This window comes from Emericellopsis cladophorae (assembly GCF_022114955.1).
Source record: "Emericellopsis cladophorae strain MUM 19.33 chromosome Unknown NODE_22_length_311439_cov_122_237611, whole genome shotgun sequence".
Taxonomy (NCBI): Eukaryota; Fungi; Ascomycota; class Sordariomycetes; order Hypocreales; family Bionectriaceae; genus Emericellopsis; species Emericellopsis cladophorae.
The window spans coordinates 140,795-153,995 of NW_026250947.1; the positions used below are offsets into that span (position 1 = coordinate 140,795).

The following is a 13,201-nucleotide window of genomic DNA, read 5'->3' on the forward strand; positions in this document are numbered from 1 at the left end:
GCCACGCCCAGGCGCTTGTTCAGCACGCCGAGGTTGGCTGAGATAAGGACGAACGGGATCATCAACTTGACGATGAGCAGGGCGCCTTGCGAGAACGGGTCGAAGATCGGAATCAGGCGAGCGACACTCTCCAGGCTGAAGGAGGAGACCGAGGCGACGTTGCCCGTGCTGAAGAAGGCGGACTGGAGGAGAACCATAAAAAAGAGCACGACACGGGCGTCTGACAGCGTGAGCGCCCGCAGGACAGTGGCGCCCACTTTCTCTTCCTCCTTGGCCTGGCCATCCTGAGGTGCTCGGGCAGCGACAAAGTTCTGCGCGTTTGTCTCGAGCCTGACCCAAGCCAGGAGCAGCATGCTGAATGCCACGTAAAAGAGCCCCTCGTACGAGATGGCAAGAATGACAAAGGTGGGCGCGCAGGTCAGGAAAATGACGATCAGTCGGTGCATGTAGTGAGTCGTCTTGTCGAGCCGGTACGCGAACGGCATCAGGAAAGACACGACTGGGGATGGTCAGTTGGATTTGTGGCATGAATGTCTCTCCTTGACTTACTGAATACGATCCACCCCACAATCTGGTTGCCAGCTGGGAGACCATTCTTGGACTGGATCGACAGGGCACTCGAGCGTGTCACAATGATGGACAAGATGATGAGGCCAACTTGCGCGCCAACCAAGACCCTGCCAACCGCCAGATCAGAGTTCGCTTGGGATCTCCTGTTCGCTGACGAGAAGTCCTTGAGGACAAAGTCCTGGAATACGAGGTACAGCAAGCCAATGAGGGCCATTAGCACACCTCCAGCGACACTATCAGAGGTTGTCAGTAGGTGTCTCACGTAGACTGGTCCAAGGGTACAACTCACATAAGTGTGACATCTTCCACCTTTTGCGCCGGCAAGAGGGTAAAGACGCTCATGACGAGGCAGGACAATGCCCAGCCGAAGCTCAAGAACAGGTGGGATCTGAGGAACGAGAGGCCGTACGCGACAGGCCAGAGGGACCCGAGGACGAAAAGACCGGTGAAGACTTCGCGATGTATGTAGCCAAGAGCCAGGGACTCGATGACGGCCACATAGAAGACAATGTTCGCAATCAACGTCATGACAGCGCCAATCCCCTGCACATGCGAAAAGAGAACTCTGCCGCCCTGCACAAGGGACTCTCGCTTGGCAAACACCTCTTCCCAGAACATGATAGGGTAGAAGACGTAAACGTAATAGGTCCACGGCGCGGCCGAGACATAAAAGTAGGCATAGAAAGCGACCAGCAACGCGGAGAAGAAACTGAGGTGGCCCGCTTTCCTGGATGTGGGGATGTGCTCCTTGACGACAAAGGTATCAACGACAGCGGTCAGCGCATACGCCATCCAGCCAAGATACCCAAGGGTGACAACCGTGCGAAGGAAGAGCCAGTCGTATGTTTGGTAGTAGCGCAGACCGTCGAGAGCGAGGGACATGAGCGCGTCAGTCTCCTCCACCGCCTCCTCCACCTTGCCCGCGTCGATGAGAGCGCGGATGGAGGCCAGGCGCGACGCGGGCGTCGAGCCCTCTGTGCTCAGCGCCTCGAACGGCTTGAAGCGCATTTCCGTGGCTGCCTTCTTTTCCTCCTTGACGCGGTACATCTCTAAAATCCCCTGCGCATTGACGAGCGAGGCCTCGGCCTTGGCCTTGTTGTCTGCCTTCAGGTAGGACAGGGGGAGCTGCCCCACCGAGTTGGCGGGAAACTCGGTGCCGATCAGGTATGCCATGAGAGCAGCAATGTCGGCTTGGGCGACATCGTGTCTGCGCACGTGGTCCAACCCCCACTCCGCCGAGAATTCGGTATGGCCCGGCGCCAATGTTCCTGGGTGCAGCTCGGGCCCGTTGACGCCAGAACCCCACACGACGAGGGGTGTGCGCGTGTTGTCCGGGTGTCCGTCACCGTGGCTGCCCCAATCACTCATGCCGTGATCGGCTGTGAAGACGTATGCGGTCCGGTCATCGCCATAGAACTTGTCGATCAACTCGGTGACCTCCTTGATCCCCTGGTCCACCACTTTGATGTTGTACAGGTACTCGGGCGAGTAGGGCCTGAATGTATGACCGGTGGTGTCGATACCCAGTAAGTGGAGGAAGAATACCACCTTGTCCTCACGCACAGCCTTGTTCAGTTCAGGATTGGTCCCGGCCTCCTTGAAGAAGTCTTTGACGTGGTCGAATACCCAGTAGTCCAAATCGAAGCCGTCGTGGGAGAAATCCTCCATCTCTGCGCCATACATGTCCGTGTCAACCCGTCCCGGGACAGCACCATGCTCGAACATGGGAAGAATATCAGGACTCCCCCAGCTCCACGTGTGCCTGCTTCGATTGAACACGCTGTCAAAGTTGACGGGGTTCATCTTCCACCCGGTCGCCACAGCTGATACATCCTCGTACAGTCCTGCGATGAGGGCGACATGTCCAGGGCGAGATTCGGTCGGCACGCGCGTGTGGGAGACTCCAAATGTGGCTTTCTCCAGCACCTGGTTTCGAATGAACGGTGCGAGAGGTCGCGGCTCAAGGTCCGCATCGGTCTTGGGGTACGGCTCGGGGAAGGATTGGAAGGCCTTGTCGGCTCGAAGTCCATCACCTGGCAGAAATGGTCAATGGCAACCTTCGTTCAAGGACAGAGCACATACCAACAAACAGAACAAGGCGATCCGCGGGCGCACGCTGCTCGGCCTCTCGTGGCACACTGAAGAGGCGCATGCCTGAGACGATGGGGCTGACAAAGTAGATGTCAAAGATGGACATGATATAGACGAGGTGAAACACCATGGCCGTGGCCAAAAACCCGAAGCGAGAGAAGGTCTTCATGGCGACGGTTTGAGAGCTTGAAGCTCACGAAATGAGGGGATTCGGTCGGATTTGATGAGGTCGCTGTTCGAGCATAGTACAAATAGTTTCAAGCGAGTGTCGACCGCGTCGGGGCAGTCATCCGTCAGTCTCGTAGTGATCAATCGGCCGATGCACCTGCTTATAAGTCGATGTCGGTGTTGTACGGGGAAAGGGAGAGTAAAAGGAAACGGGGTTCCCTTACTTGACCTCAGCTTGGTCAGTTAGGTAATGTGGATGAGCCTCTGGCTTCACGATGATGCTCAAGGGGTGGGTTGAACGCGACAGGCCACCATTTCTTTGGGCCCCGAGCCTGCAGTCCCGCCAATCAGCACCGCTAATCCACGGCGGGCATGACGCCGCGTTCCCGTAGACCCCTACAGGGATCGTAGGCCACGGAATTTGGGCGTCGAACCCCGATCCTGGGAATTAAAGATGGCACCTTGATGAGCTGCGGACAACCTTGTTGCGCTTATTATTTACTAATAACCAGGAGTCTTGATTCACATGGAAGTTGGGGTGTATGGGAGGAATCGTGCGGTCATAAGGTAAGTAAGTACCTTTAGTGTTATCACCATATATTCAAACGCCAGTCGCGCTCGGGGTATCACGCCAAACCAAGGCCTACTACAGCAAATAGATCCATCAGCCCTCAACTTGCACCTGTAACTCATTCGACACGCTCTGTCAAAGACTTGATGACGCGCGTGTAGAACTTGGACGCATGCGGGCGCGGAAACGTAATCTCCTCCACGAGGAAATCAGGCAGCACGGCCATGAGCTCGCTGTCACGATCGGGGTTGAGCTGCGGAAGATATGTGTACTGCACGTCGTCGTAATTGTCCGCCGCATCTGGCGAGCTGAGAGCCAATTTAAAGTGCAGTGCTGTGTAATGTTAGTCGTTCCTCCTTGTACTCTGCTTCGACGAGAACTTACTGCCGTTGCGTCCTGTCTGGAGGCAGTCGAACACCTCTTCATCGTCCACATGCTTCATGCCCCGGATGATCAGGCCTGTCAGATCACCATATAGGTCTTCTTTAGCCTGGGCGGCCTGCACCACCTCGGAGGAGACGCCCCTGTTGCCCGCCGCGTTGGGCTTCAGTGCACTGCCCGGTGCTTTGATGTTGGCCTCTGTGTTCCGCGCCGCCGTCAACTTGGTATTGAGGGTCTTGATTTCAGACCTCGCATCTGTCAGGCTGGTAGAAAGCTCAGCGACCTTGGTTTGGAGCGCAGGAATCTTAGCCTCTGCAGCCTCAGCTTTCTTGGCCAACGCGGTCTGCGCCGCCAGCTCCGCCTTGAGCTCAGCAATGAGCTTGTCCGCGGTCGCAGTATTCTCCGCAGCCAGCTTTTTAAGGCGCGCGTAGCTGCGCTCTGCTTCTTTAATGCCCACATCTCGCAGCTCGTTGTGTCTTGCTTCCAGGCTGCTGTACTTCTCTGTAATATCCCCCAGTTGCCTGCGCAAGTTGGCATCCATTGGATAGTCTTCGGCTATTTCTTCCATGCCATGTTGCTCTTCTGCCGCAGCTTCCTGTTCAATGTCCTCGACAGGAACCTCCTCTGCCTCTGCACCGTCGAATTCCATAGCCTCTGCTGGGAGTTCCACTGACACTGGGTCCACTGGCGGAGGTTTCGTCCTCGCCGGTCGACCTCGACCAGCCTTTGGAGCCGGTGGGTTTGGTGCATTCCTTTCCTCAACTGCAGTTGTCTTGTTCAAGGATTTAGGCCTCCCTCGTCGCGGCTTGGCCACTACGGGAACGGGCTCAACAACTTCTGCCTCTGGTTCACGCCCTGGCTCAGGTTCAGGTTCAGGCTGTGGTGGCGGCGAGGTGTTCGTAGGTCTGGCGCGTCTTCCTGTCGTCCGTGCCCCTCGCGTAGCTGTCCCTTTATCTGCGCGCCGGGCTGGTTGTTTGCCCCCTCTCTGTACGGGCTTGATCACTCTGTTGGCGATTGCAGGCGGCCGCCCTCGCGGTCTTCCTCTGGTAGCATTTTGACTTGTCGCACGCGCTGTATTGGATTTGGGCGCGTCAAAGCTATCAAAGTCAGGCTCGGACCCTGATTCTACCAGACTGGAGAGCCCAGTGGCTGCTTTCGCGCGTGGGGGCATCTAGATCGCGACTCGGTGTTGGCGGAACTCTACTGTCGGACACAATATTCGGTGAGATACACGCCAATTGCAATGTATTGACAATAAATCAAGCGCGCCGGGTTCGCTGCAGCAAAAGTCTTTTTGGAGCTTCAAGAGGTGTCGGTCGTTGTGGTCCACGTCGCAACGTGAAGCCCAGGTTCCCAACCCGGCAGAATGTCAACATCAGCAAGTTGTGCCTGTTTAATGCATGTCGCATTAGCAGTGCATAAAATTGGGCCGCGCTTCGCTGCCCATCCTCGGCGAACCTTTTGGCCAACGTCCAGCATCTGACAATCAAGCTTTCATTCGTGTTCTATTTCTTTTTTACATCTGTACTATTGAGTTTATCTGCTACCTTTTTTCCCATGCTTCTCGACTGCCACGGCTCAACTCAACAGCGATAGACGAATTATAGACCCTCCACCGCATCCGCCATACGATTTAGAAACCGACAGTGTAAAACCACCCACCATGAGCGACCGACGGAAGCTGGGTGATACGGCCCTGGATGTCTTGCTCTTCGCGGGGCTGGTAAGTGGATGTGGTCGCATGGCTGTAACAAAGTTCCTGACGCGACGATATTAGATGGGCGCCGGCCTCTATGTCTTCAAGACGTTCATGAACCCGTTACTCAGCAATTTGATCGACCCAGAAAAGGAGAAGCAAGACCGAACGAGGAATCAAGCCAAAGCGCATCTCGAGCGCCTGAATCGGCGGCAGCGCTACGAGGAGAACGGGGACGACAGCAGCGGCACAGGTCGCATGCAGGAAATCCAGCTGAACGAGTATGAGAACCTAGTCGCGCTCGAGATGGTGGCGCCAGAGGACATTCCAGTGGGGTTTGATGGTGAGCTGGAGATTCTCCGAGGCAAGTGCAAGCAGCTGATGGTGGCGCAGATATTGGTGGACTCGATGCGATCATCGAAGAGATCAGGGAGGCCGTGATCTACCCGCTGACCATGCCACACCTATATGCACATGCCGGATCGCTACTCTCGGCGCCCTCGGGCGTTCTTCTGTTCGGCCCTCCGGGATGTGGCAAGACAATGTTGGCAAAGGCACTTGCGCACGAGAGCGGTGCCGCCTTTATCAACCTTCACATTTCAACTATGACGGAGAAGTGGTATGGTGACTCGAACAAGATTGTGCGCGCCGTCTTCTCGTTGGCCCGCAAGATGCAGCCCGCTATCATCTTTATCGACGAGATCGACGCGCTCCTGGGCACTCGCAGGAGTGGCGAGCATGAGGCCAGCGGCATGGTCAAGGCAGAGTATGCGGTCCCTCGCAACAGATGTGCGGGCAGATGCTGACGACATGCAGGTTTATGACACTGTGGGATGGGCTGACTTCATCGGACTCTGCTGGAAAGCCTGCGCAGATCTGTGTGCTCGGCGCAACGAATCGCATCAACGATATCGACGAGGCGATCCTGCGCCGCATGCCAAAGAAGTTCCCCGTGCCACTGCCTGGCCGCGAGCAAAGGCGCAAGATCCTCCAGCTCGTTCTGCGCGACTCCAAGATGGACCCGGACAACTTTGACATTGACTACGTGGCCAAGGTGACGGCAGGCATGTCGGGCAGCGATCTCAAGGAGGTGTGTCGGGATGCGGCCATGGCGCCCGTGCGCGAGTATCTCAAGGCGCATCGCACCAAGGGACAATCCATGCCTCCCCCGGATCCCAGCCAGTTCCGCGGCATCAGGAACGACGATTTCCTCGGGAGGAGAGGGCAGGGCGGTGTGGCGCAAGGTACTGCAACCAAGCAGCCAGAGAGCGACGAGTACGAGGATGTGGAGGAGCTGCCTATAGAGCAGGCAGACTGAGTATTACATACATAATAGAGGTACTAATGCTTGTCTCGGATCAAGGGTAGTCAGTTTGACGATGCGTACGGTACCTTCCTTACATGTCATACCTGGAGTCGGTCCCATGCTGCACAGTGCGGTCATATCGTGCATATAGACAAAGGCTACTGTGCCAGATCACATCATCCGACGGCCGCCATGAGCAAGCATGACTCCGACCTTCGGACAGAGGTCGGATTTCCCCAGGTTTGGGGCCGTCGCTGGCTGCTAATCTACCTTTTTGGTTGAGGCGGTCACACTATCTCCCTCCCCTTCCATTCCAATTCTTCCATCTCGACTCCCACCCAGAATCAACAATTGCCCATCGCAGCCACTGGATCCCAGGAACTGCTGCTTCATCCCCATCCCACCACCCCTCCAGAGCCATGTCGACCCCTCCAACCAACGGCAATGGCAGCAGCTCGACCAGCAAGCCCAGCAACCCGCTGAAGCGAGTCGATCTCGACGGCCACGACCTGCCTCCCTCGCCCGCCCCCTCCAGCCCTCGCAACGGGCGGCGGAGATACGCATTGGCGACCGAGTTGGTGTACACAGAGAGCAAGGACCAGTATGGCGCATCGAGCGTGCCCATCTACCAGTCCGCCACCTTCAAACAATCCACAGCCCAGGGCGGCCAGTCCGAGTACGACTACACACGCTCCGGTAACCCCACACGGACGCACCTGGAGCGACACCTGGCCAAGATCATGAATGCCAACCGGGCGCTGGCCGTTGGTTCAGGCATGGGCGCGCTCGACGTCGTCTCGAGGCTGCTCCGTCCTGGCGACGAGGTGATCACGGGAGATGACCTCTACGGCGGCACCCACCGTCTCCTCACATACCTCGCCACCAACATGGGCATCGTCGTCAAGCACGTTGACACCACCGATGCCGAAGGCGTCCGGTCACACATCACCGAAAAGACGGCCATGGTACTGCTCGAGACCCCGACGAACCCCCTCATCAAGATTGTCGATATCCAGACCATTGCGAGGGCCGCTCACGAGGCCAATCCCAAAGCCATCGTCGTCGTCGACAACACGATGCTGTCGCCCATGCTCTTGAACCCTCTCGACATTGGCGCCGACGTTGTCTACGAGTCGGGCACCAAGTATCTCTCCGGCCACCACGACATTATGGCCGGTGTCCTCGCGGTCAACGACACAGAGCTTGGCAACAAGCTCTTCTTCATGATCAACTCCACAGGCTGCGGCCTGACCCCCAACGACTGCTTTCTGCTGATGCGCGGCGTCAAGACGCTGGCGATCCGCATGGAGAAGCAGCAAGCCAACGCCCAGGCCATTGCCGAGTTCCTCGAGTCGCACGGCTTCCGCGTGCGGTACCCCGGTCTCAAGTCCCACCCCCAGTACGATCTGCACTGGTCCATGGCTCGCGGCGCCGGCGCCGTCCTGTCGTTTGAGACGGGCGACCCCGCCGTGTCGGCGAGAATCGTCGAGGCCGCTCGGCTCTGGGGTATCAGTGTCAGCTTTGGCTGTGTCAACAGTCTGATCAGCATGCCCTGCCAGATGAGCCACGCGAGCATTGACTCCAAGACCCGGGCGGAGCGGCAAATGCCCGAGGACATTATCCGGTTGTGCGTGGGCATTGAGGATGCCGACGACTTGATTGACGATCTGTCCCGCGCAGTAAGTTTCCAATGAGAGAATGCCCAAACAAAGAGCTTCCCCTGACTGACTTCTGTGTAGCTCGTGCAAGCCGGTGCTGTCACCGTGACCCTGGACGGCTTCCATGCCACTGGTGCCGCCGAGGAGGTCGGAAAGGCCCCTTTGACCGAGTAACCAACCAGGCATTTCATTTTTGCACGTTTTAGAGAACATTCAGCATACGCAAAATACCAAAAGACAAGAGGTAGAGTCAGTTGGACAGGAGTGGCGTTACGACTGTATTTTCACACATCTGGGAGTTGCTTCGGGCTCAAGTCGAACAGGGTGTTCACAGGCGTCATTTGTGATAACAATAGGAAAACTTTGAGCCTTGGAATTCAAGACCATTAAACATACAATGGCCTGGTCATAGCAATTCAACCCCATCCCCCGACGCTATGTGCCCAGGCCATGCGGCTAGACTAACTACTCGTGGTGCTCGACTCCTGCTGAGGGGTATGCCAGCGCCGCAACATCAGAACACGATTCAAAGACCCTGACACGACACACCACTCCCCGTTGGGACTCCATGAGATCTGCCTTCCGAAGAAGTCTGGTTCCAACTTATTGTTCCCTGACCTCGACCTGGGGACATTGATGGTCACATGCGGCTCGAGGGCATGCTGGCCATCCACCATGGTGTACTTGTCATCCCAAGCTTCTCTAAACTCATCATAGTTGTACGAGACCTCTGTATCGGTGGCCGGGTTGCCTGTGTCAGGTCGTAGCCATCGTGGCAGGTACTTTGCCTCTTTCCTCTTCTTGCTCTTACGCATCAGAGTTGAGATGCGGTCGTACTCCACGATGCGTTGCAGACTCCAAAAGTACACGCTGCCGGCCGGGTTGGCAAAGGTCAGGATCGGGTGCTGGTCCGGCTGGTCGTGGAGCTCGAAGAATGTGTAGAAGAACTCGTTCACTTTGGGCGTCGAGAACTGCATGCGCTTCTCAAACTGCGTGGGACACTCGGGCGTGACGCGCGGCACAAAGGCGGACCGAGTGAGCTGTGAGGGGTCCTTGTTGCCTGGTCTGTGGATGGCTGGTAAGGGAGCAATGTCGGTATCGGGCTCGTCCTCGGAGGAGAAGCCCATGATTTCCCACATGATGATCACGTTGTCCTGATTTCCCTTGGACAGAATGTAGTCCCCGAAGAACGCAACGCTATAGTTGTCAGCCCATCTCGTTCGCTCTGTCAAAGGAGCCGAATGACTTGCCAGTCTACGATGGCGCTGTGCAGCGCAACCGTGGAGAAGTGAGGCCAGATGACCTGGGCAGGACTATCCACGGGTGCGGTAGGCAGCTCGGGGACCAGCCACTGCGGTAGAATGGTGAGACCTTGTTGTCTGGCGTCGTCGATGCTTACTCACCAGGTTCACACAAGAATCTATACCGCCGGATACTATGTAGCGGCCCTTGCTGTGCCAGGCCTGATCACGTCTGCGTTCAGCAAAGATGTTCTCTCAATTCTAGATCTGAAGAGTGCTCACCGCAGATTCCACATCAGACTTGTGTCCCTCTCCCCCCAAGATGAAGAGACACGGTTGCTCGTTGTGAATGGGGTCGAAACTCCAAACTCGCACCGTAGTATCTGTAGAGGCAGATAGAATCAGCTCCGAGTTGTCTGGACAGGTGTTGAGGTCGTTGATTCCCTGTCTATACGTCAGAGCAGAATTGCAGGTCACTGGCAATCATGTTCTTACGCCCCCGTGACCGCACAGTGTCCTGTGTATCTGCCCTTTATTGATATCGTAGACCTTTATCAACGCGTCTTCACCTGCCACGCACAGGTAAGGTACGCCTGTGCGTCGATCTTGAATCCATGTGCATGTGTATAAGAGAGCGCCTGGCTTGTCTGGGTTAACGCTGCGGCAGCTAGTCATGTCACGGCTCTGCTGTGGCTTACGTCGGCATCGCGAAGGATTGTGAGGACCTCGCCGTCGCCCGATTCTTGACCTGCTGGAAGTTGGTATACGACGATCTATGCGGACGACCTGTTATTGGAGTTGTTGACAGTCTAAACGTAGCGGCGACCCACGTGCTTCTTGGTGATGACTGCGAACACTGGCGCGTCGAGTGGCTGGTATGGGCAGAATCTGACAGCCAGAGCCTCTTTGACTGAACTTTAGCAATTGGTTGTCGCTACCGCTCATAAAGGGTTCTCGTCTCACCGGGCACTTCGGGCGGCTCCTGTGAATCGGCTGGTGCTGGGATCGATTTGCAGTCATCCTCGAATCTCGACATGCAACTCGAGGAGAGCTTGGGCAGCTCGTACGCTTCGTGAGAACCCCATTCTGGCGGTCGTCGAAGTGGCATCCTCGGGTCCAGCTCTGTCAAGGTCTGATCGAAAAATGGGGAGCTTCATTGGCGTACTTTAGGTAAGGCACCTTGACAAGGTGGCACACTGCACAGTTCATGGGCAAATTGCGTACGGTGTCTGGTTTTGCGCGGGACACTGTGCATGTGACTTGTTGCATCAAGCCAGGGCTAGCCTCTAGGCCAGGGCCAGATCCACGCCTCACATCTCCATGATCTCCTACCTTATCATGAGGTCTCGGCCTGTGATTTGTTGTCGACTGTACGTACAATGACGATTGCCTCAAACAAACAGTAATTAAGGGCTGGTATCAACAACAGTGAACGCAGTGGAGCGGACTATTTGTACGACTCTTGTTGGTTTGATAAGCAAGGTACCTGAGGCGCTGTAATCAGTACCGATAACCACCATTATTACCTCCGTGAGGTATGGGTAATCAGCTTTCAGCTTTCAGCCATCCAGTCAGTCTCAGGATCCGCGCCCAGGGTCCAGGCTTCTCCGCATCAAGGACCAAACGCCTAAGCGTAAAGCGCGCGACTCCCCCCGGTGCTCATGGGGTGGTGCCTAGCGAAATCCGCATGAAGTCATCTTTACCAGACCTTTGTCAGTGACACCAGCAACTGCTCTTCACAAGTCCCAGTCTGCTGCAGCTGTTCAGGTCTCCTGTGCGCTGACACGTGTTGAATCAACGCCAGCACCAGCTAATTGACTAGCAGAACGCGAGCAAAACGTCAAACAAATGCTCGTGTTCAATGACGTATATAGTCCAACGGTGGACATTCACAGACTGGGGGCTCGCGAGTTATTGCTGGCGGGAATCGTGCGCTGCATGGATCAGTTTCCCCGGCTGCGCGCGAGCAGTGCTGACGTCGAGTGAGAATATGATCAGCATCCTGCATTTGGAAGGACGCATGGTCCCTGGCCCGCCTGAGACGCGGGCACCTTGCAGGCTGCACGGCTCGTGCTATCTGAACTGGAGGCGGCTGTGTGCTCATCATTTCATTAAGTACATATAATAACTCGTGACTGTGTGCGTGTTCTGAGGGCTTCAACATCAGTACAGTACGGAGTAGACTGTAGCGCCACGACGGATGAGGAGGGTGGGGCTCGAACAAGCGTGGCGTCTCGGTTGGCTTACATCCGGATGACTTGCGCTAGGAACCCTGGGATAAATGCAGTGCCGGTATTGGAATTGGTAGGTACCTACATTACCAGCTAGGGTAGTACGGAGTAAAGTGCGTTAGTCTACGGCTGTAAGGCGCTTGATAAAGTCCAGTCCTCGTTTCGTTCAACGCCAGACGCACATTTTGCCAGCCTCGGAAAAAGGATAGCCACAGTACACGTAATCAAAGCCTTAACGATTGCAGAGCGTCCCCCGAGCATATGATCGCAACCAACCAACTAGTTCCTTGAGGGCTGGACCTCCTACTACCTACTTGCCATCGAGTCCGGTGTCGAGAGAACAAGCTGAGCTTGAACGGATATATGCCCGCGATCGCAGATGGCGTACAGTGCTGTGTACACATAGTGCGTACGTACATGTACACATTGGCAACACATTACATGCAGAAGCCTGCTGCAGAGCTGGCTCATGCCTGATGGGGTCCAGTAAATCAATGTATGTAGGTACATATGCCAGGGCGTGCCATACTGTGTGAGTATACAAATACTGTTCATTCGCTGTAGTTGGATCCGGTTTTACTGTCGGCCTCATAGCTCGCGTTCCACCCCGGGTGCTCCATACAGTACATTTAGTACGCGCAGGATGTGCTGCATCATGATCCATCCTGCTTTCGCTTCGGCTGAAGCTGCAGAGGCGGACAAGGGTGCGGCGGCCGGCATTCGCACGAGAGAGCGCGCAGACACTACTCGTGCCGCGCCCCACCACCTCGTCACCTAACGAGGTGGTGGGGCGCGGCACGAGTAGCTAGTCTAGTACATACCCAACCCCAAGTCGTCAGATCGCTCCAGAACAAAATCACACCACATCCCAGGCTTCTCTATTACTGGACCCTAGACCCAGATCCTGGACCCAAACCTTTACTTGCTTGCACTCCCGAGCTACAAGAGTTCTTATCCGAGACAAAGGTCCAACCACAGTCCTCGACTCCTCGTCACGACCCAATAATCCACGGCAGATCTGCAGAGCGAGGATACCTTGCGTGAAGTCATCAACCCACCAGACCTGTCCCACACCGTGCCACCCTGCTACACACTGTAGTTCAAGACTACTGCGAACTAGCAAGAAGCTCGAGTCCGAAGAAATAAAGTCCTCCTCGTGAGCCTTTACTTGTGCATCACTACCGACAGGACGCCCTCAGAGAGACTGCCTCGATTGAGATAGATTCGCCACGTCCGATCCCCAGAGACACTTGGTCTGCACCACTTAATAAGCCCGAGGTGACCCTCA

General features: G+C 56.0%; 4 protein-coding genes across 4 annotated transcripts; 2 read left to right on the top strand and 2 right to left on the bottom strand.

The window, feature by feature from the left end:
* Window positions 1-3,518: 3,518 nt before the first annotated feature.
* J7T54_002271 (Monopolin complex subunit pcs1) lies at window positions 3,519-4,430 on the bottom strand (the record flags this gene model as incomplete). Its single annotated transcript, XM_051506446.1, has 2 exons — window positions 3,519-3,733; window positions 3,785-4,430. The coding sequence occupies 2 exons, from the start codon at window positions 4,428-4,430 to the stop codon at window positions 3,519-3,521; spliced, it is 861 nt and encodes a 286-aa protein (XP_051362234.1).
* A 1,014-nt stretch (window positions 4,431-5,444) lies between these two features.
* On the top strand, window positions 5,445-6,795 carry J7T54_002272 (uncharacterized protein; the record flags this gene model as incomplete). Its single annotated transcript, XM_051506447.1, has 4 exons — window positions 5,445-5,504; window positions 5,559-5,820; window positions 5,871-6,243; window positions 6,294-6,795. The coding sequence occupies 4 exons, from the start codon at window positions 5,445-5,447 to the stop codon at window positions 6,793-6,795; spliced, it is 1,197 nt and encodes a 398-aa protein (XP_051362235.1).
* Window positions 6,796-7,202: 407 nt separating this feature from the next.
* On the top strand, window positions 7,203-8,615 carry J7T54_002273 (Cystathionine beta-lyase-like protein; the record flags this gene model as incomplete). The annotated part of the gene is made up of 2 exons (XM_051506448.1): window positions 7,203-8,462; window positions 8,523-8,615. 2 exons carry the CDS (start codon window positions 7,203-7,205, stop codon window positions 8,613-8,615), a joined length of 1,353 nt encoding a protein of 450 aa, XP_051362236.1.
* A 287-nt stretch (window positions 8,616-8,902) lies between these two features.
* J7T54_002274 (polycomb protein EED) lies at window positions 8,903-10,790 on the bottom strand (the record flags this gene model as incomplete). Its single annotated transcript, XM_051506449.1, has 7 exons — window positions 8,903-9,595; window positions 9,688-9,792; window positions 9,845-9,904; window positions 9,965-10,126; window positions 10,381-10,455; window positions 10,513-10,592; window positions 10,646-10,790. 7 exons carry the CDS (start codon window positions 10,788-10,790, stop codon window positions 8,903-8,905), a joined length of 1,320 nt encoding a protein of 439 aa, XP_051362237.1.
* Window positions 10,791-13,201: the final 2,411 nt, after the last annotated feature.